The 22,288-nt window shown below is 42.9% G+C and overlaps 1 protein-coding gene across 2 annotated transcripts in view; it reads right to left on the bottom strand.

The window, feature by feature from the left end:
• Window positions 1–22,288, bottom strand: part of AK5 (adenylate kinase 5) — a 239,569-nt gene that overhangs the window by 60,686 nt on the left and 156,595 nt on the right. For both annotated transcript variants that reach the window (XM_044238491.1, XM_044238492.1), the window contains exon 9: window positions 1,685–1,727. In XM_044238491.1, the coding sequence (XP_044094426.1) occupies window positions 1,685–1,727 (43 nt within the window). The remainder of the gene's footprint in view (window positions 1–1,684; window positions 1,728–22,288) is intronic.

Here is a 22,288-nt window from a genome sequence, read left to right as displayed (position 1 = left end):
AGAATGGGAGAAGAAGAATTGGATTGGGAGCAAGAGGGGAAAGGAACAGGGAAGCTAAAATCAGAGGAAAGATGTGAATTTGGGGTTTTGGGAAACATTTGGTTTTCAAACTGAGGGATGAAAATTTTGTTCTTTCTAATCAAAGAGATACTGCAGTCTCTTTACAGAATAGCCTACAGCAACTGGAAAAATCCTATGTTATCTGGAGCTTTCTATTAAAGGCACACATACATTGGTGCTTTTAACTAGTGGACCAGATGGTCATCTCATGTTCTCTAGACTTCCAGCTTCCTTTTTTGAAGCTGAGCAATGATTTAAAAAAAAAATTCCCATATAGTTAACATACAGGGTTATATTAGTTTCAGGTGTACAATATAGTGATTCAACAATTCTATATAAAGTGGACCAACTTTTCATCTATTTGCAATCTAGGAAAGTGTCTGTGGTTATTATTAGGTATAGTTGTACCTATGGTGAACCATTTATAAAATGTAGTCATCACAAGGTAACATTATAGTTTGTAATGACATGAGAATATGCTTATGATATACACAAAAAGAATGACATTTGCATATACACATGTATTCTCAACTATGTAAAAATAAGTATATAACAAACACAATGGAATAAAATATATAGAATGTTAACCATGATTATTTAGAGGTCATAAGATTTTAGACCGCTCTTATTTTCTACCTTAAAAAAATTTCCACAATGAATGCATGTTAATCTTATAATCAGGAAAAAGGGAAGCTCTGGTTGGCAATCTGTCAATCCTTATCCAGTTGGGACTAGGTTGATTATTTGTACTTGGCTCACGTGTATGTGCCTTTCCCCATGAATCACCATGATGTCATTTGGTAACTGAGATTTTCACATACTGTTATAGCCATTATCATGAAAGGGCTCATGCTCATGGATCAGCATAGAATTAGAGCTAGGGTTATTTGGAAAGCCAGCTCCCTTACTTGTATGTGCTCATAGTCAATACAAACATATTTTCATGAACCATAATTACAGCAACATTTATAACCAAGTGGAAATGTTAGAAGGTACATGACCCAGGGCAATCGGGAACATTATCTCTTTTGGACAATCTCAAATTCACATAATTTTATCTATTTTCAGTTCTATGTGTCACTAGTTAAGGCTGGACTTCTTAGTTGTTGCTAGACTTCTGACACGAGAACTGTTACAAAGCAAGATATTTTGGGTGTTTCTTGGGTTGCATCCGAACAGCACACCGCAGATCAATAACTACTGTACAGGAAAAAGACTTTGGAATTCCAATAAATCTAAAGAATGTTAAAGTTAGCCAGCTGTCTTTATGGCAGGACTTGTGGGAGTCTTGCTATGCCATTATGTGTTCCTCTTCCAAAGGGGATTGAACATTCAGTGTTTCCCACACATACTTTACCAGAACATCTTATTTTCGCTGAGCACGTCGAGGGTCATGTTCTCTGGGTAGTCAGGAAATGCATCTCTAAGTAAGGGGTCCCCCTTGGTTTCTTTGCATGGACCAAGGGAGGAAAGATCCAAAGAGTTCCAGTCTGAATCATGGAGCTTGGCTAAGGAAAGCCACATGCTGTTTGTAGTTCATTATCTCTCGGTTGGTGTTTAATCAAGAAGATACACTCAAAGCTACTAGAACACAACTCTGGTCTGATCAGTAAAGGAAACTCACCTCCCATGGTGTCCTCTCCAAATACATTTAACTGGTCATCACCCTGTACAAAAAAAAAAAACAACACCCAAAATATTAGATGACAGTAGTAATAGGTATTATGCTAAATTTCTTGCCAACATGCATTAACATACCTAACCTTCCAAACAACTCTATGAAGGACGCACTATTCCTATCTGCCTTTTATAGATGAAGAAATTACGAGTTTGAGAAGCAAGTTGCCCACGATCACATAGCAATGAGGGACAAAGCCCAGACTGAACCCTGGGTTCATGCTGTTCTTTTTGTACTGCTCAGTTTAGTGTCACACCTCATTTTCCTGGTGCATGACTTATCTGTGATCAGAAAAGCTGATTTGAAGAAGAGAACACTCTTCAGTACCCAAAGCTCACTGGTGGGTGTAGTCATGGTGGTTTTACAAAAAACTCTGTGGTGTAACATTGGACGTGGCATGCTTTCTCTGGAGTACCAGATAGGAAGTGTTTTCCAGCATTGTAAATCATATAGTTAGCCACTGGCCAATCCCTGAAAACTGAAGCATGAAATAAGGGAAATTGGAAGGACTAGCTTTGATTGATGCCTGCTTTTAAATTATTTTATTTTTTAACCAAGCAGCAGCTACATTTTCTTTACAGAAGAGCCTGTGGTAGTTGGGGAAAAAAATGTAGGATGAAAACTTATAGAAAGACATTTGATAAGAATTCTGATCTTTAGTTATGTCTTCATCCATCCCATTTTCCCACTCCCTAATTCCATATAGGTAACCACTCATAGAAGTTTTTTATTTCCATCTTTTTCCAGATACACAAAAAACAACTTCCAGATACCTATGGATGCATTTGAATATAATTATAACATCTTGGGGCGCCTGGGTGGCTCAGTGGGTTGAGCCTCTGCTTTCGGCTCAGGTCATGATCTCAGGGTCCTAGGATCAAGCCCCGAGTCAGGTTCTCTGCTCAGCGGGGAGCCCTCCTCCCCACTCCCTCCTGCCTCTCTGCCTACTTATGATCTCTCTCTCTCGGACATAAATAAACAAGATCTAAAAAAAAAAATTATATCATCTTGTGACCTCCATTTTGTACACAGAAAGGAGTGAACTTCTATTACACATTGCATATATGTTCATAATATACACACTGATCTAGAATGACATTGTTCTTCCCCTTGCTTTTTCACTTATCGATGTACCCGAGAGAACTTTCCATGCTCATCCAGAATATTCTTGGTCGTACGGTGTTCTACGGTATGGAAGCTACCACAGTTGTTTTTAACTCATCCTTTATTGATGGACCACCGAATAGTTTCTGATCTTGGATTATTTTGGAAAAAGTAGCACAACGAGTAAGCGCATGTAAAGGTCATTCCATACACATATGCCTGCTGGATGAATTCCCAGAGAAGGGGCTGTGTGGTCAAAGAGCAAATGTATTTATAACGGATAGATTTTGCCCAACTGCCCTTCATAGAGGTGGTGCCATTTTGCAGGGACGGCCTGCAGCTCACACTTCACTCCGGCCTCTTGCTTCTAATTCGAGTTGATGTGGGAGTCAGTTAAATGAGGTCGCCTGGTTGCATTAATGCTCCCTCAAGGTAACCGCTCTGAGAGTCCTTGTTTGCAAACGGGGCCTTGCAGCCCTTTTTAGAACATACACCTTCAGGGCAACTTGACTGCTTGTCTTCTTAGATTTGCCTGTGGATCCAGAGCGATTCCAGGTGAGAGAAGAGTTTTTAATGGAGTGGTCATTCAGGGACACATTTATATTAATTAGCTTCCTTCCATGAATAGGGAAAATGTCAATTATTGTTCAGGGAGCGTACCCCCACTTCTGTTGTTGAAATAATTGCATTTCGGAGCTGGGAGTTCTAGAGATCATCTGACCCAACCCTGCCATCCCCTCTCCCATTGTACAGATGAGGAAATTGATGGTTACAGAGGTCATGTGAGGGGCCCATGGCCGTAGCAGCTGGTCTTTTTTTTTTTTTTTTAAATAAAGATTTTATTTATTTGACAGAGAGAGTGAGAGAGGGAACACAGGCAGGGGGAGTGGGAGAGGGAGAAGCAAGCTTCCCGTTTAGCAGGGAGCCCAATGCAGGTCTCAATCCCAGGACCCTGGGACCATGACCTGAGCCGAAGACTGATGCTTAACAACTGAGCCACCCAGGCAACCCTGCAGCATGTCTTTAGTGAAGCCAGGGTCAGGATGAGAACCACATCACCCACCACACAGCATGGCTCCTAAAGATTTAGTCCCATCAGCTTAGCTATCGCCATGAATCTCTTAAGTGTCCTGTTCTGAACTGGCTAGTACACCCATCCCTCAGGTGTTGCTAAGGGCTCACAGAAGTCCAGCCCCGCCCTCAGCCGGGATTGACTCCAGTATAAGGTTCCCTGGAGATCAGGCTGAAGCTAATCTCATCCTTGCTCAGCTCCTACCCCTGCCCTCTCCTGCATCTCTCTCCCTCTCTGAAGAGCAGTCCCTAAGAACTTACTTTTAAAGAATCCTCATTTCAGGTTTTGCTTCTAGGGAAGCCCTCCTGAGACAGGGACCTGTTCAAAGCAGTTTGATGTTTGCCCAAGATGCGCCTATGTAGAAAGTGGCTCAGTAGCCTCTGCTGGCGAAGAATTGTTAGATCAAGCTCTGCTTGTTGCTTGTCAAGCAGCTATCAAACATATCCAGGTCATGTGAGGGAGTCCTCCCCCTCGATTTTTAATATCATTGTTGAATGATGAGACTTTCACTCATCTTACAAGCTAAACTGCCTCAGATCTTTCTTCCACCTAGCTGTCATGTTTTAGGAGACTGATCAAGGTTCATCTGATTCATAAAACCATGTACCGTGTTATAAAGGGGCCTGTCTCACCTCTGTTTGGCTTTCTGTGTCTGACCTGTTTTTAATCCATTGCTCTTTTTCACAGCCTTCTAATCTGTTTGCCCAAATGCTTCAAATGAGCCCCAGCTTTATTTCCATGCACACGGCATTCACGGTCATGTAAGCCCAGGTAAAAGGGCTGTTTGATTGGAGGGTGTTATTTTCACATAATGTTCTATAAACCTCATGATTCCTATGTGAATCTTTTGTAAATAAACTCAGTCTGGCATCTTAAACAGGTGCATACGTGTGCGTGCGCGCGCGCACACACACACACACACACACACACACACACACACACAGCAAAACAACTAAGGAAAGGCCAGCTCTTCTGGTTCTCTTTTGGTGAAGAGGAAGCCATACAGAGTCTGAAGGCCCTATGTGTCGTCTCTTTCTTTCCTAGTCCAAGTGTGTTCTGCGTGAAAGGCACTCATTCAGAACGTCAATTCTGTAAGAAGCAAAATGCTCTACAAGCTTATGTGAGAGATACCTGATAAGGTGTTCTGAGCGGGGAGCTGGGAGCTGCCTCTTCAGTGAGGCACCCCTTGAGAAAGCACAGCCCATGAACTCCCAGGCTCCAGCCTGAGGGCCCGTGGGTGCGTCCTCGGGGCACACACAGCCTTTCATCGCGTCGTCCTCCATCTAGTCGGCCTTCTGTCGCCTGTAAGTCTGAATGGTGAGGTTGGGCTTTGTGGGTGTCAGGAAACAGAGGTGCTCTCTGCTGTCTTAAACGAGGTTTAGGGGGCAAAACGCAGAATACCAAGTTGGAACCAACTGACAGAAATAGTACTAATATTGGCTCAGATTTCATGTAAGTGTCCATTATGACTCACACATATGGAGCCAGGACACAGCCTTACAAGGACGTGATAAATGCTGGCAAAGACGGGACATGCTGTAGCCAAACCACCAACACACAAAACCAAGTTCAGGTCTCCACCCCTCCTTGTGCTAAATTTATGAGAGCACACTGGTACCTGAGGAGGAGAAATCAAGAATCCTGTTGAAGTGTCACGGCTAGAACCTCAGGACAGGATTCGTGGTTTCATGGGAAACTGGGTTTGGGCTATGGATTTTTTTTTTTTTTTTTGGTGTAGATGTCTCATTCTCCAGTCAAACAAGAGCCATGAGGAAAGCAAAAACGGGTTGCATTCAACTTTATTTGCCTGAGCGGATGTGTAGGCAGGGAACTTTGCAAGGCTAGGTTCTAGTATGGTCGGCAGGAAGGGCAGCTAGCTGGCGTGTGCTTGTGTTTCCCCATCCGGTCAGCGCACCTGTCATCACCACCTTGCGGTGTGGACGTCCGTCATTCCCAATTCCTTGAATAATTGAAATTTGGGGTGAGAGATCAAAATAGGGCAACACTGCCTCCCAGATAAGTTCCTCAATCCTAAGAAAGGACACCCTGCAGCTTGCACTGACCATAGCACGGTGTGTGCTCCTGGTTGCTGGACCAGTCCAGTGTGGCATTGTCACAAGCCGATCAGGTTACAGCTCGAAGTGGACATTGAACTAGTGCCTTCCAGATCTGGACGTGTTTCTGTGGATAGAAGCACACTGGATCCTCGCCGCGACCCTGTGCCTGAGGAATGGCGTAACTGCAGTTCTGTGGGCCGTGGGATGGGTGTGCCTGAGCCCCCCCCTTGCCACCCTCCGGGCCCTGAAACCAACCGGTGTTTCCTTCTCAGCATCCTCTCACTGGTCTCAGAGGTGAGGTCAGGTTGTCAGATATTCTTTTTTTTTTTTCTTTTTTTTTTAAAAGATTTTATTTATTTATCAGAGAGAGGGGGAGAGAGCAAGCACAGGCAGACAGAATGGCAGGCAGAGGCAGAGGGAGAAGCACGCTCCCTGCTGAGCAAGGAGCCCGATGTGGGACTCGATCCCAGGATGCTGGGATCATGACCTGAGCCGAAGGCAGCTGCTTAACCAACTGAGCCACCCAGGCATCCCAGGTTGTCAGATATTCTTACCGTCTGTCCTTAGGTAGATAGCGTTGATGTTTAAAAATCCTTGGTGGGGGGTGTCCCCTGGCTGCCTCAGTAAGTTAAGCTTCTGACTTCTGCTTGGGTCATGGTCTTTGGATCCTGGGTTTGAGCCCTGCATTGGGATCCCTGTGCAGCGGGAGTCTGCTTTTCCCTGTGCCTCCCCACCCCCCGGCTTCATTCATGGGTGAGCTCTCTCTTTCTCTCTCTCTCTCTCAAATAAATAAAATCTTTAAAGAAAATCCTTTTGGGGACCGTGAAATGAAAGCTCCCCTGGGAAGGAGGGAGAAGTAGTAGGTCATTTTGGGGGTGTCCTCCTAGTTCTTGTTTGTATTAAACAGTGTGTGTGTGTGTGTTTCATGGTATAAAAATGTATATAGCTTCAAATGGGATTGTGAGAAAGAGGCTTTATTTAACAACAGAATTCACAGCTAAGATGAATTTCTTGCCCTACAATTCACAAACACTGCAAAGAAAAGACTATTTTCTTTCTCTGACACTGAGCACAGATATCAATGTCAAGATTCAAAAAAATGGATCTCAAAAAGGTTCTTTTGTTTCTGAAATGAATGTGAGGAGCAGTCTTCTCTAATTTTTTCTTACCTCAACTAGTACTAAGCAGATGACCCAAATTCTGGAAGAATCACGGACAATGAAATGCTAGCATACAAGGATTTTCCTACGTCTCTTTTTGAACTAATCTAATGCCTCTTTCACTGGTTCTAAGAAGCAACAGCAAGAGGGTGGGGATGGGTGTGAGGCAGGAAATGTTCTGCAGTTCTCAGAAGGGGTCCTCTTCATTGAGAAGCAGAATCTTAACAGGAAGAAATAATAATCCAAAAGGGAACAACCCAAACATTCCCAGGCTATCTCCCCATTTGGTAACCTGAAAATGAAAATTTTGGAATCTTTCTTGTTAAAAACAAAAATAGTGAACACCTCGTGTGAACGATTTTAAAAACAGTTACTGGACTTGCTATTTGCTAGTATTTAGAGTGTTTTTAATGTGCATACTCTCATTCGATCCTAAAAACACTAGGAGGTACCTGGGCAAGTCTGGTATTTCCCATTGTTCCCATGAGGAAATTAAGGCTCCGCAAGCTTGTGTGACCACGAAGGATGCCCTGGCGAGGGGGTGTTTCCTGGTTCCCAAGCCTGGGTTCTGATGCTTCTCCTGCTGCTGGGAAGGAATGCAATGACCTGTCTGTGTACCCAGCGCAGGAGCACAGAGTCTAAAGAGGGGCTCCGAGACGCGTGGGAGTAGTGAACGCTCCTGGTGTCACATGAGTAGGAAGGAAGTGGGAGTCATTTACGAAAAGAGAGCTGAAGCTGGATGGTACTTACCACGGGATTTGAAAGTGAAACTGTCAAGTTCATTGAGAAGCTGTGAATGAAGTTTTCGAAATTCCTCGGATCTTCGACAGGGGAATGTAACTGCATCTTATCAGTGGGAAGAAGGGAGACTGGTCCTTTAGAAAGGTTTGGAGTGTTTACAGTTTTTTTCGGAAGCATGTTTTCATTTAAAGTAATGTGCAATTTGGGGGAAAAAAAAAGTATGGGAAATGGTGTGTAATTTAGTTACACCCAAGAATTTATTTCACGGCAAGTCTCATTTCTCTTTCACTCAAGTATACACAATTAGAGGTCTGCTTGCTGTGGAAGTACTTGTATAATTGAGTAAACAGGGATAAAAAAATATAGGGGATGCTGGGCTAACCTTTTCTCAGTCTTATTAAATTGCAGGTTCTCTACATGAACTACTTTAAATAGTGGTTTACAGATCTTGTTCTCTAGGAGGAATGGCGTCTTTCTTCTTTTATGTAAAATTGAAATGTTGGTGTCTCTAATAAAAATTTTAAAGAAAAAGTCTTTCCTACAACTTCCTGTTTTTACCTCACTGCTAGAAGACCTTGGGAGACAATTTGGATCTTGTCTTCCTTGGCCAGTTGCAGCACCATTGTTAAGCAGGGCTTGGTCAGGCTGCTGGTGTAAAGGAAGGAGCCAAGCTCCCATTCTGATTTCCTCTCATTTAAAGTTAATGTTGGCCATAAGTCACGTCTGACTAGAGTCTTACCGAGTAGACTGATTTGGCCTTTATCCTTTTGTTTTCTGATTCCTTATAAAATGGAGATAAAAAGGCAAAGCGTAGCCTCGACCATTGGGAACTACAGAGCGCACTGGCTTGTCTCCAACACTCTGTTAGGTGCTATGAGAATATTCTCTTCTTATGAGTTACTCTCAGCAAAAAGGAAAATCAGGTTAATTATTAGAACAACACCTACTATATGTGTGTTCCTGTGTTTTCCAGGAGAAAAATTGCCCAGGGGAGTCATCCTTTGTCCCTCTCTCCCACCATCTTTCTTTAAAAAGGATGTAAGGGGCGCCTGGGTGGCTCAGTGGGTTAAAGCCTCTGCTTTTGGCTCAGGTCATGATCCCAGGAACCTGCTCAGTGGGGAGCCTGCTTCCTCCTCTCTCTCTGCCTGCCTCTCTACCTACTTGTGATCTCTGTCAAATAAACAAAAATCTTAAAAAAAAAAAAAAAGGATGTAAGACTGCGGGGAGGCAGGTGGGGTGAAGTGAGTGAGTAGAGGACTGAAAAGACACTCTGACCCGCCCATCCCTCTGCTCTGAGTTCTTCACTCATCATGTGAGCACCCCAATGTCTTCTCTGCAGTCTGAAGCACTTCCTGATTATCACTATGGAGAGATGCAACAAACAGCTTCCCAAGGACCAACCCTAAATCCAGAGTCCATCTCCAACCTTGTCCTACGTCTTTCGCTTTCCTGATTCTCCAACTTGAATGTCCATATCCATCGCCCTGAGGTTCTAGAGGGTAAGGCCACGTGGGGAGTGAAACAGGGTTAGATGGTGGCTGTGGGGCCGTACAGCAAGGAGGAACTAACAACGACATCCTGGCTGGACCAAAGAGGAAGGTCAAAAAAGGGGTTCTTCCCACTAGAAACAATGTGCAGACCTGAGTTGATGGGGAATGAGATCTTGTTGGGACACTGAGTGAAATCCACTTCGGGTTTCTGACCTCTAGAATTGTAGAATAATCAATGTGTATTTCCGGTATTTTGTTAGAGCAGCAATAGGGAATTAACACAACTCATCCTGTATGCTAGGAATGGTTCGAGATCCTGGGAAGGTAACGGTGAGCCAACAGTTGGCTCACCTAATCTATTAGGTATTTGAGTGTGTGCTGAAACAAAAGGTCGTCAGTGATTGTTATCCATGGAAGTTTTAATTCAAACAGAATCTCATATGGAAGCCTAATATCTAAAACTAGGAAGAACAGAGCTCCTGTTGGTGGAGGTGGAACAGGTGGTTCCAGACACTTCCAGGGCCAGCACCCCCCCCACCGCCCTCTCCCCCCACCCCTCTTTGGCAAATGCTCTTAGATGCCTACTCAACAGCCCACTTTCTTGTAGGCAGAGCCACCTCCTTCCTTGGACACTGAAGATGCAGATCCTTGCTTTCTTCTGCCTTATGGGCCTATGACTGTGACTTGTAATGGGCCAACAGGATGTGAAAGGCAAGCCTCTGGACTTTGGTGGACAGATTTCCTCCCAAGGAACAAGTGTGGGGATCAGGCTCACTCATGATTCTATTTTTGCAAATGGTCACGTAAGAATGAGATGTTTGGAGCTGCCCTTGCCACCTGGAGAGCTTGAAGGGAGGCATTGCTCACATACTGAGGGGGGCAGATGGGAACGGGGAAACAGTCTGGCCCTCTGTGACTATGGCTGGTCCGACTCTGGAACCATCTACCTCTAGAATGTGGTTAAGGGAGAAAGCAACATTGTACATTGTTTAAACCAATTTTAGTTAGGTAACTAGCAGGTGCAAGCAACCTCATCCAATCCTGTTGAACTTATCCGGGATTGCAAAATCCTTTCTTGGGTAAAAAATGGCTCAAGTGTATAGAATTTTATTTTTTGCCCGTACTTGAAGGCACTTACCAGTCAGTATTCCAATAAATGAGTTGTTAAAGGTTAAGAGTATTTGGAATACAAACCTAAAATCAGTGTGTTTTTAGAGCTCTTGGAGGACTCCAATTCATATCCCAAGAATCTGGCTGCTGTACAAGGCCCAGAAATGTTCAGTGTTCCCACAGAGGGTGGCACGTGCTACCACTGGCCATCTTAACGGCTTTGGGGGAGGAGGCTTTCCTGCTGCTGTTCTTGTTTTTCATTATAAATTATGATCACTTTATCGTCATTATTACTGATTTAATTGGTTGTGGTTGTTTGCTTAATGTTAGCCTGTGTGCTGATACCTACTTGCACTGACAGTCTCTGGGGACAGACTGTGAAGTGTGCAAGTCTGACAGTTCACAGATGAGCCTTCAGACTCACCCAGCTGCAGAAGGGAAGTCTCTCCACACCCCAGCAAGTTGGTGCGATAAGGCTCAGCACTGTCACAGTTGCTTTTTTTCAGGGAAAAGTACGAATAGGTGAAGTAAGCAGGCAGTTGAGACAACGCCTTGGTGGCTCAGTGGGTTAAGCTGCTGCCTTCGGCTCGGGTCATGATCCCAGGGTCCTGGAATCGAGTCCCGCATCGGGCTCTCTGCTGAGCGGAGAGCCTGCTTTCCTCTCTCTCTCTCTCTGCCTGCCTTTCTGCCTACTTGTGATCTCTGTCTGTCAAACAAATAAATAAAAAATCTTAAAAAAAAAAAAAAGCATTTCAGTGCCTTCTAAAAGTCACTGAAATATTAAACACTATTTTTATAAATTATTATATATAATAATATATAATATTATTATATTTATATTATAATATTATAACATATTATTATATAATATATATTATTATAAATAAAAATTATTTTTATTTAAATAATTAAATAAATAAAATATTATTTCAGTGCCCTGAAATAATATTTCTATCATTTTATTATACTGGTTATAATAATAACAACTGCATTTATTGGGTACGATCTCATTTAACTAGCAGCCTAGTGAAGGAGCTGCTATCATCTTCCTTATACGTATTTGAAGCTCTGTTTTAGGGATTGTGGAAATCTGCCTGAGTGTTGGGGCTAAAAACTGTGTGAGCTGGGATTTGAATTCAGGTCTGTCTGATTCCAAAACCCGAGCATCACCTTAAATGTGCCATTAAATAAGAAGATTCAAAATCATGAAGAGTTTTGGGGGTTGGATTGTGTTTGTGTCCACAAGGTGTTTTTTCTCCCCTGCAAATTCAAAAATGGTTTTTGAATTACCAAATAGAAACTAAGATATTTGTTAAGTAATTATTTTGTATTGAACATATTTTTGCCTATGTACGGCCCGTACAAAAACAGTTAAATCAAATTTCCAGCCCTGTGCCTCAAGTGCGTGTTGCCCTCTTTTCTCCTGTATGCAGTAGGTGCTCAAGTGTGGCTGGCAAAGGTTCTAAGAAAAACAAGTGCTAGGGATGTGATGTACAACATGGTGACCACAGTCAACAATACTGACCTGTTTCTTTGCCAGATGCTTAAGAGAGAAGATTTTATGAGTTTTCACATACACACAAAATTTGTAATGGTGTGTGGTGATGGATATTAACTAGGCTTATTGTGGTCATCATTCTGCAATATATACATATATCAAATCATTATCTTATACACGTAAAATGAATATAGTGTTATGTGTCAACTATATCTCAATTAAAAAAAGATAATCTCGGGGTGCCTGGGATTATCTGCCTTCGACTCGGGTCGTGATCCCAGGGTCCTGGGATCGAGCCCCACGTTGGGCTCTCTGCTCAGCGGGGAGCCTGCTTCCTCCTCTCTCTCTGTCTGCCTCTCTGTCTACTTGTAATCTCTGTCTGTCAAATAAATAAATAAAATCTTAAAAAAAAATAAAGATAATCTCTTTTACGGAGGACAACTTGTTGTAGATGTTAACCTTATCTACAATATACCTTCACAGCGACATCTAGATTGGTTTGGGTAAGTAACTGGGACCAGAGCCTAGCCAAGGTGAACCATAAAAGGGATGTTACACTGTGGGTGTGTGAGTGAGCCCAGCTTCCATCAGTGGACCTGCTTAGCCAGCCCCATTGTCTCAAGAGAAATAATAAATGGATGTGGGTTTAAGCCACTAAGTCCATGGCTGTTTCACAGCAATGGTTCACTGATACGCAGCACCTCTTATTTTGAAACGATATTTGAAAATCCTTTTCCTCCAGTGACTTTGCTCTTTCTGTTGGCTGTCTGCTATAATTTTGCCAAGACAATGCAGAAGATGGCCAACGGGCTGTTTTCTAGAATGACCTCCTGTGTGCCTCCTGCAATATGTTGAGTGGAAGGCCAGCCTTTTCATCTCCTCTTTGTTTTAAACTCTTCATACCAAGTTCCACAGGAGGTAAAAGAGACATACTTTACTACCTTTTGAAGAGCCTTTGGCAAAGAGTACTTTGGGAGAATTTAAAAGGCACGATGACATCATATTGGAAAATCACACATTCAACCCACTACCAGAAAACACACAGATGCAGAAACCAAGGAAACCAGCCTGCTCTTTTCTACTTCTCAAAGTCTCTCGTACAAAATGCCACACAGAAGAAAGAAATCACTGCCAAAGCAGAAATAAAAGCAGCTCAGGAAAGATGAACCTAGATGAGAAGTTAACTCTTCAAAGCTGGGACCCTCAAAATGGAGGGCTGGACTCCTGCTGCGGAGAGAAGGCAGCCCTCTCCCTGTTGCTGGGATCTGGAGGCGGCCTGCCTCTGAGGCCTGGTTTCTACATACAGGTCCGCAGTTTTGCACTGTTGTGTCTTGGCTGGGGAGCTGAGTAGGAACTGAACCTACTCACCAGTAACACGTGTGTCCCTAGGGATATGGGTGCCTAGGGGAGGCTCTTTTTCTAATTTGCACAAAGATCCTCCATGGGCTAGTAGTTGCCTGCTTTGAGGGGAAGCTAGGTCATTTTTTTCTCCATTAAATATTCAGAATAGGGAAAAAAAAGAGAGAGTGAGAGTTATGGGGGAGAGTGCAAATGAAAGTTTTATGGTTCTTGCAAAATGCTACTTGCATGGTTTCCGTCGGAGTTCCCTCACCCCCTACCCAAGCTCCTCCTCCAAGCCCACAAGCGCTCTTCCTCTTCTTCTCTTTTAACGATTTTATTTATTATTTGACAGAGAGAGAGAGATCACAAGTAGGCAGAGAGGCAGGCAGCGGGAGAGAAGGAAGCAAGTTCCTTGCTGAGCAGAGAGCCCGATGTGGGGCTCGATCCAAAGACCCTGGGATCATGACCTGAGCTGAAGGCAGAGGCTTAACCCACTGAGCCCCCCAGGCACCCCAACACATGCGCTCTTCTTCTAAGCCTGGCACTTGCTATGCCAGCTTGGCCTTGGCCTGGTCTTCTAGCCCCACTCTGACACAGCCCCAGCATGCAAGCCCTTCCTCTTTGCTCCTTCCCTGATTCCTATTACAGGACCCACCACTGCCTTCCTACTTCACGATGCTACTGCTCTGAGGAGAGGATGAGGTCTGAAGAGAAAGGGCAGGGTATGAATACAGGCTGTGCTTTTTGATATGAAGCCACTTGACCTGGGGAGAGGGGCACGACTGGTCCCTGGGCTCAGGAGATTTGTGTTTAGTTAGATGATCATATAAGTAAATGTATATCAAATATGGATGTATATAAAATACAAGTTTCTAGGAAAATTTAATAGGCGCTCTCATGTGGGGGGCCCCTGGGTGGCTCGGGGTTAAAGCCTCTGCGTTCAGCTCAGGTCATGATCCCAGGGTCCTGGGATCGAGCCCCACATCGGGCTCCCTGCTCAGCTGGGAGTTTGCTTCCCTTCCTCTCTCTCTGCCTGCCTCTCTGCCTACTTGTGATCTCTGTCTGTCAAATAAATAAATAAAATCTTAAAAAAAATCATAAAAAAAATAGGAGCTCTGCTGTGGGTCGTGGTTGGCCAACTGGGCAAGAGAGGGGAATGGCGGTGGGGAGGATACGGCTGTCTCAGGAGGAGCCCTCCACTGATGCAAAGACCCAGAGGAGGAGAAGCTAAAGGCAGAAGAGCAAGGCTGGGTGAAGACAGCAGGGGGATGGCACACTGAGACACCTTGCGAGGCCCTGGGGAGCTCTGGTGAGAATTCGGGTCTTCTCCCAAGAGCAATGGGAGGAGAGGCATAGAGAGCTGTAAGATGGAGAGTGACCAGATCAGCTCAGTGTTTTTGTAAAGGTCACTCTGTCCAAAGTGGGAAGAACAAAGGCCACCCCAGAGAGTGGTGGCCAAGAGAAAACGAGACCACTGAAAGTATTTCCTTAACAGCATTATCAGTGTACAAGCGTAAAGTGTTATAATTATTATATCCTTTGTTTCTTAGTCTATCGAGGCAGGGGTAATTCTTCATGTTTTCAGAAAAGTCACATCTCTTATTTAAGGTTATAAGATAAGGTTGGGGTCGGATCTGGTGTTGGAACCCACCCACTGTTCCCACCTACTCTCCCAATATAGGCTCTACTCTACCACCTTAAAACAGAAATTTAACCAAGGGGCCTTTGGTGGAAGCCAGATGTAAGCGGATGTTAGCACAGAACCTTCCGAGGTGAAAGCTGAGGCCCCGCGTTGCTAACCACGGATGACAGCAAGCCTAGCATTTAGCTTGGCATGGAGGGGCGGACAGGGCGTGCTGCTGGAAAGGCAAAGCAGAAAAGGCAGTCTTAGGAAAGCCTCGGGGAAAATAACTCACCAAACATATTACTTTCTTTTTTTTCCTTTTTTTTTCTTCAAAGAATGTTAGGCTCAAGAGCAACTACAGTACATTTATTTTTTCATTTTTTTTTCACTTAATTGAGCAGTTGCCACGGCAACTCAAGAACCGACTACTCATTGCCTTCAATGAATTGCAGATACACATTTTTCATCTACTGAAGTTGCAGTGAGCTTTTAAAAAAAGGTAATCTAGAGCTGCTGCTTTTTTTCCTGGCCTGTTATCAGTATTCTCTCTCCACAGGACCCTGGCGTGGCAGCACTTGGCTTTCATGAATGAGAAAAATATGTCACAGGGAGGGAGGATTTAGACATTGCATCAGAATTCAGACTTGCCAGCCGGTCAACATTCAAACATCAATCACAGTGTGTAGGGCAGGTGGGGAGGCACAGAGAAGGGCAGGGGAAAGAATGGGAGAGGCAGCTCCCCCTTTCCAGGAGTACCCCCCCTCCTTGGCCAAGAGCTCCGAGCCTCAGGCTTCAGAACTGAGTCCTGGAATTGGGTGAAAGGTCCTGCAGATCTGCCCTCCCTCGACCTCTCATTCCCTTTGCTTCTGCTCTGACCCCAGTCCATCATCTCTCTTTGCCTGAATTATTAAAATATCCTCCTAAGAGCCTCCCTGCAAACAGTCTCCCCATTGAGTCCATATTTCCACTCAGTCCCCAGAATATTTCTAGAATACCGATCTGATGGTGTCTTCCTGCTCCAAGGAGACAAGGAATTTCCATCATGGCAGTGCTGAAAAAGCCCTTCCTGACAAGGGCCAGCCCGCTGCTCCAGCTTTACTCTCTTTAAAAGCCCCCCATGCTGTCCCTCATGTGCACTGCCTTTTCCAACTTCTATATTCAGCCTATAATCCTTCCTTAGAGTGACCTGCTTAGCTACCTAAACGCCTCTTACTAAAAGATCCATTTTAAGGTTGGACTCAAGAGTCCTTCTCTTTCCTCCTGCTAGGATGGATCTCCCTTGGCAATGTGCTCATAGATCATACTGAATCTCTGTGATAATGCACACCGTACCCTACTACTCTGTCCTATGTTAGAGGTGGAGGGGCACCTGGGTGACTCAATCGGTTAAGTGTCTGCCTTCAGCTCAGGTCATAATCTCAGGGTCCTGGGATCAAGCCCCGTGTCAGGCTCCTTGCTCAGTGGGGAATCTGTTATGCCTTAAACTTCTGAGGTGGTTGTATATTTCATTCATCTTTTCATCTTCCACAGCGCTTTACACACATAAGACAGAGCAGGTGCCTCCCTCCTTCTTAACCCATAACACTCCTATCACTTCTCAACATAGGAAGTATCTGTTAGATTCACTACCCAGCACCCATTCTGCCCCTAAACTATAACTGTGGCCAAGGGTGACTGGATCAGGAGAGCACCTACACGAAGCTTGCGCAATTAACACCCTTTCCTGGGAATTTACACTGAGAGATACCGGTCTTTCTTTTGGCTGGACCAGTCGGTGAACACATTACCACCATGTAAATTAGGCCAGTAGAAGATGCGTAGAGGGGTAGAGATGTAGAATGAAGGGAAATTCTTAATGGTCTTTTAGCACCTAGTTCTGCATTTTTCTAATGGCCAGGTACATTCTTCCTTGGATTTGTGAGAGGTCCGTTTTTGTGGAAGCTAGCTTCAACAGGTCTCTGTGACTTGCAACCACAAGTATCTTCACTAAGGCACTTAGTGAGGATATGTTTTGGTAACGTGTTTGTCTTTCCCAAGAGACTGAGGTCTTTGAAGGCCAGCACTAAGTAAATCCTAATTGAGTTCTGTCACCCCAGAATCTGGCATCATGCCTGACATTTAGTACACAGATGTTCAATATGTACTTGTTGAATTGACATATTGACATTTTCCTGCCTCAGATGAGATGACAGGTAGAACTCCAAAAGCACTTAAAAAATGTGAGCCTCATTTATTATCAGACTCACTGTATTGAGCTCTGTTCCCTTGCTCTCCAGAGGAGAAAAGGGATTGTTTGAAGACTTCTCAATTATTTAGAAGTCAGATAGAAAGGAGGGTGCTAATTATTGAGCCCCCCTCGAACATCAGGAGTGAAGGTTTCTCCCTTCAATATTCTCCTATAATATATTAGAAATGTTTCACTAATACACACCCCACAAATCCATATTTATCATAATCCCATTAAAATTGGAATTGTGGGGCGCCTGGGTGGCTCAGTGGGTTAAGCCTCTGCCTTTGGCTCACGTCATGATCTCAGGGTCCTGGGATTGAGCTCCACATCAGGCTCTCTGCTCAACAGGCAGCCTGCTTCCCCCTCTCTATCTGCCTCTCTGCCTACTTGTGGTCTCTGTCTGTCAAATAAATAAATAAAATCTTAAAAAAAATTGGAATTCTTTGTATGCCATTAAAAAAAGATTTGTTACTAAATTTGCTACTAAAAGACAGCAGGGACATAATTAAACTAATCAAGAGAATAAATTTTAAGATAACTTTAAGCATTGCAGAGCTTCTGGTTTGCCCAGAATTGATACAAATTACTTTTCTCCATTAAAACAGAGTTCGGGTTAATCAGTAATGATCTTCCTAGCCTATCTGAAGAATATTTTCAACAAACCCAGTTTCATTATTTTAAGGCATAGAGAAAAATGCCACTGTATTTATTGAGTATGATTTTGAAATTGAGACTAACCAAACCTACAAAATTCCCAAATTATTGTGTTTTTTTTCTGCAGCTATTTAAAAACGGCAAGGGAGCACAGCATATTTATTAATATTGAAAGAAATTCACAGCACACAATTATGTTAATAGGTAACAAAATAGTAAGCATACTGTGTTCCCTATTTTTATAAAAATGGATATGTGTATATACAAAAATTCATAATAAAAATTAAAGTATTAGCATGTTAAATAGCTTAAATTTGGATGTATGGCTATAGGTCCTCTTCTTTTTAAAATCTATATTTTATAACTTCTTTAAAATAAACATGTATTGCTCAAGTAAAAATTTTTTTAAACAGACAATTCAGGACTCATATACAACTCATCCATTCATTTGACTGTCTGTCTGTCCATGCACCCATCCAGTTATTCAATAAATATTTGATAAGCACCTACAATGGGCCAGATCAAGGCAGTGAAAGGGTTCCTTGGTTTGCTCTTGTTTTCTTGTGCAAAAGTTGTAATGGTGAAGTTTATGATGTTGGTAATACAGACCATCTGCTCTCTTGTCCTTATGAATAACATAAGATCTTGTGGGCCTTGGAAAGACAGAAAATGTTTTTAGAAAGTAGAGAGTAAGAAATGCTTTTCTAAAGACTACTGTTTGTCCTCCTATTAAGAAAACTTTCTATTCTTCAAATAATGTTCCTAGAACATTCTGATGGCCTCTCTGGATCATTTTAAACCAAGCTGAAATGCAGAGCAATTTTAAGATGGGTAATTTAATTTCCAAATAACATAGAATGTTATGTTTCTTTTCTTTTTACTGGGACCAATGCATGTGAGCAAACAAATTTTAATCTTACTCCGAGTTTGGCAACAAATCCCTGTTGAAGTGCTGAGTGGGTCCATATATGTAAATATCCATTCTTCCTTCCACTTGCTTTGTTTATTTCTTGTGACATTTACTATTATTTTGAAAGCTCCTCTTTTGCAATGGATTCCTCTTTTGCAATGTAGTTAGCAATGACATAATCTCTTCTCTACACCTTTGCTTATTTTGTGTGTGTAGTGACTCATTTTATAAGGTCTTTTCTTTTTTTTTTAATACTATAAGGTGTTAATCAGTTTATTAGCACACATTGGACACAGTCACTATATTTGAAAATGTTCTCTATTTTTGTCTTAATGACTCTTTTACTAATGAAATTGTATCCTTGGGCAAGGTCTAGAACTCTGTCATATTTCTGAGGTATGAGATATACCTTATGCCTAAAGTGATCACTCTGCTTATTGTAAGAATGTAAGATTTAGAGCCTTTGCAGATTTCTCTGAACATCAGTGTTTCCTCTTGGTACCTGCGCTGTACCAGATGAAAGATTGTAAGTTCTATTTCTTTAAAAGAGTATAAAATGTATTTTCATGGTTCAGAAGGCACAGATATTTAATTAATTATTCCCTAGTTCAAGAAACACAAGATAAAAAAAAAAAAAGAAACACAAGATAAATTTCCTTTTCCAACTGCTTGCATCAATAATGAGAATAATGATAGTAACCATTTACTAAGGCCCTGCTATATGCCAAGTACTGTGCTAGTTTGTGGGGATGTAGAGGTGAACAAGACAATATCCCAGAGGTAGTCTTTAAATCTGTAATTCTGGAGATGTGGTCCCTGGACCAGAAGCATTAGATCGCCTGGACATTTGTAAGAAATGCCAATTCTCAGACTTCACCTCAGACCCACTAAATGGCGAACTGCAATAGTGGAGCATGGGAACTGTGTTTTACTGATGCTCCAGATGATTCTCATTTTCCTTAAAGTTTGAGAACCACTGGGTCAAATGAATGAATGGAGACAGTTTTGGTGTCTGTCTCTGTGGCTCTTCCAGGCTACTGAGGTGCTGGTGGGGCACTCAGTGAAGTCAACAGACAATGGCTGACTCCCAATCTTGCCAGGATAGGTGAGTACGGGTTACTTGGAGAAATTTTACAGGCTAGAGAAGCAAGCAGAAGCCTAACCACGTATGGACTTGTAATCCATGAAAAAAGTTTGAAGTTAATCTTGAGAACAGTGAGAAGCATTAAGAGGTTTTTAGGAGAGTGATAAAATTAGAGTCATTTAAATAAGATTACTTGGGTTCCTTCGAGAAAGGAGATAGAATACATGTTCCAGACAAAGGACCTGAGTCCTGGGGCCTAGAAAGAAGGCCAGAGGCTGAAAATGAGACGGAACATGCACTACTAAGTCCACTCTCAGTGAGTAAACTAACAGCCAGGATCGTGTTCCCTGGCAAGACACCAGAAGTTACTTGTTTGGAAAACGATAGCAAAATTTCTATATTCTGGCATTGGAGCAGAACATACTAGACAAGGAAATGCTCAGTCCCTGCCTATAATAGGCTAAATAATGCTCCAAACCCCTGCCCCAAATAAATCCACATCCTAGTCCTCAGAACCTGTGAGCATGTTACCTATGGCAAGAGGAAGTTTGCAGAGCCAGTTATGTCAGAGGTCTGAGGATGGGCAGATTTTCGTGATGATCAGGTGGGGTGATGTAATCGTAAGGATTTTTTTTTCCAAAGATTTTATTTATTTATTTGACAGAGATCACAAGTAGGCAGAGGGGCAGGCAGACAGAGAGAGGAGGAAGCAGGCTCCCTGCTGAGCAGAGAGCCTGATGTGGGGCTCGATCCCAGGGTCCCAGGATCATGACCTGAGCTGAAGGCAGAGGGTATAACCCACCGAGCCATCCAGGCACCCCAATCGTAAGGATTTTTAAAGAGGTAGGAGGTCAGAGTCAGAATGGGAGGCATGAAAAACAAGCAGTCGTCAGGGAGAGGGAGGACACAGGGGAACGGATTGGCTGGAGGCGGCTAGCTGCAGGCCTTGTAGACAGATGAAGGGTTCACAAGCTAAGGAATGTGGGCAGCTTCTAGAAGCTAGAAAAGGCAAGGAAAGAGATTCTCCCTAGAGCCTCTAGAAGGAAGGCAGCTCTGCTGATAGCTTGACTTTAGGACTTCAAACCTTCAGAACTGTAAGATGATAAGTTTGTGCTGTTTTAAGTCATATGTTTGTAGTAATTTTGTAGAGCAGCAACTGGAAATGAATACACTGCCTAATCATGCTGGCCTGCCTTGATCTTTTTTTTTTTTTTAAATTGATTTCTTTATTTTAGAGAGAGAGAGAGAGCGAGCTCGTGCTTGGACAGGGAAAGGACAGAGGGGGAGAGAGAATCTCAAGTATACACCCCCCTAGCACAGAGTCACACACTGGGCTCAATCACATGACCCTGAGATCAAGACCTGAACTAAAATCAAAAGTCAGATGCTCAAATGACTGAGCGACCTAGACGTCTCAGCCTGCCTCATTTTTAATAGAAATAGATGGCCATGGATCTCAAAACTTGGGCAGGAACTTTAAATATGAAAGAAAGAGGTGCAAACAAATACATCTGAAGGAAATAGAAATAATTTAAGAAACAAAGAAAATTTAGAAACCAATCTAAATGTTATAGAATGGTCTGAGATGGGGGCACCTGGGTGGCTCAGTGTGGTAAGCCTCTGCCTTCAGCTCAGGTCATGATCTCAGGGTCCTGGGATTGAGCCCCACATCGGGCTCCCTGCTCAGCAGGGCACCTGCCTTCCCTGCCTACTTGTAACCTCTCTCTGTGAAATAAGTAAATAAAATCTTAAAAAAAAAAAAAAGAATGGTCTGAGATGATATTACAACCATAAAGGTAAAAAAAAATTATGGTGTGAGAAATGAAGTTAGAGAAAAAGAAAAGGCTCTTGAAAATTAGAAACATGATAGCCAAACTCAATCAGTAGAACAGTTGGAAGGTAAAGTTAAGGAATTTCCCAGAAAGCAGAAAATAGAAAAGCTAAGAGGCAGAAAATGGGAGAAAAGAATGAAAAGATCAATTTAGGAAGTCTAACAGCTGAATCTAAAAGTCAGGAATAGAAATAGCAGAGGGTAGAAAATGAGCAAAGGAAAAAAAAACTCTAGGAAATGTCCCATGGTTGAAGGGCCGGAGTCTCCATATTGGAAGGTCACACCAAATGCCCGGCCCAGGGAAGGAAACCAAGATTCCCACCAAGGTACATCACAGGGAAACTTCAGAAAACAAGGTAAAAATAAAGGATCTTTAAAAATTTCCAGGGAGGTGACAATTGAGGCGAGGACACATGTCATAATAATAGAGGATGGAAAATCAGAGTAACGGCAGACTACAGTATGGCTAAGTAGAAGACAATATGCTCTAGACCAGTGCTTTCCACATTTTGAGGAAAATTGATTGCCCTCTCAGGTAAACACTTGGGTAACCTATCAGAAAATGAGGAAAGAATAACACTGTTCAGTAATGGGAGACTTAAAAATTTTTACTTTCCGTCAATTCGTTTTTAGGAAGTTACTCC

Source organism: Neovison vison, chromosome 2 (assembly GCF_020171115.1).
Source record: "Neovison vison isolate M4711 chromosome 2, ASM_NN_V1, whole genome shotgun sequence".
In the NCBI taxonomy this organism is placed as follows: Eukaryota; Metazoa; Chordata; class Mammalia; order Carnivora; family Mustelidae; genus Neogale; species Neogale vison.
This window is presented reverse-complemented; position numbering and strand designations above follow the sequence as displayed.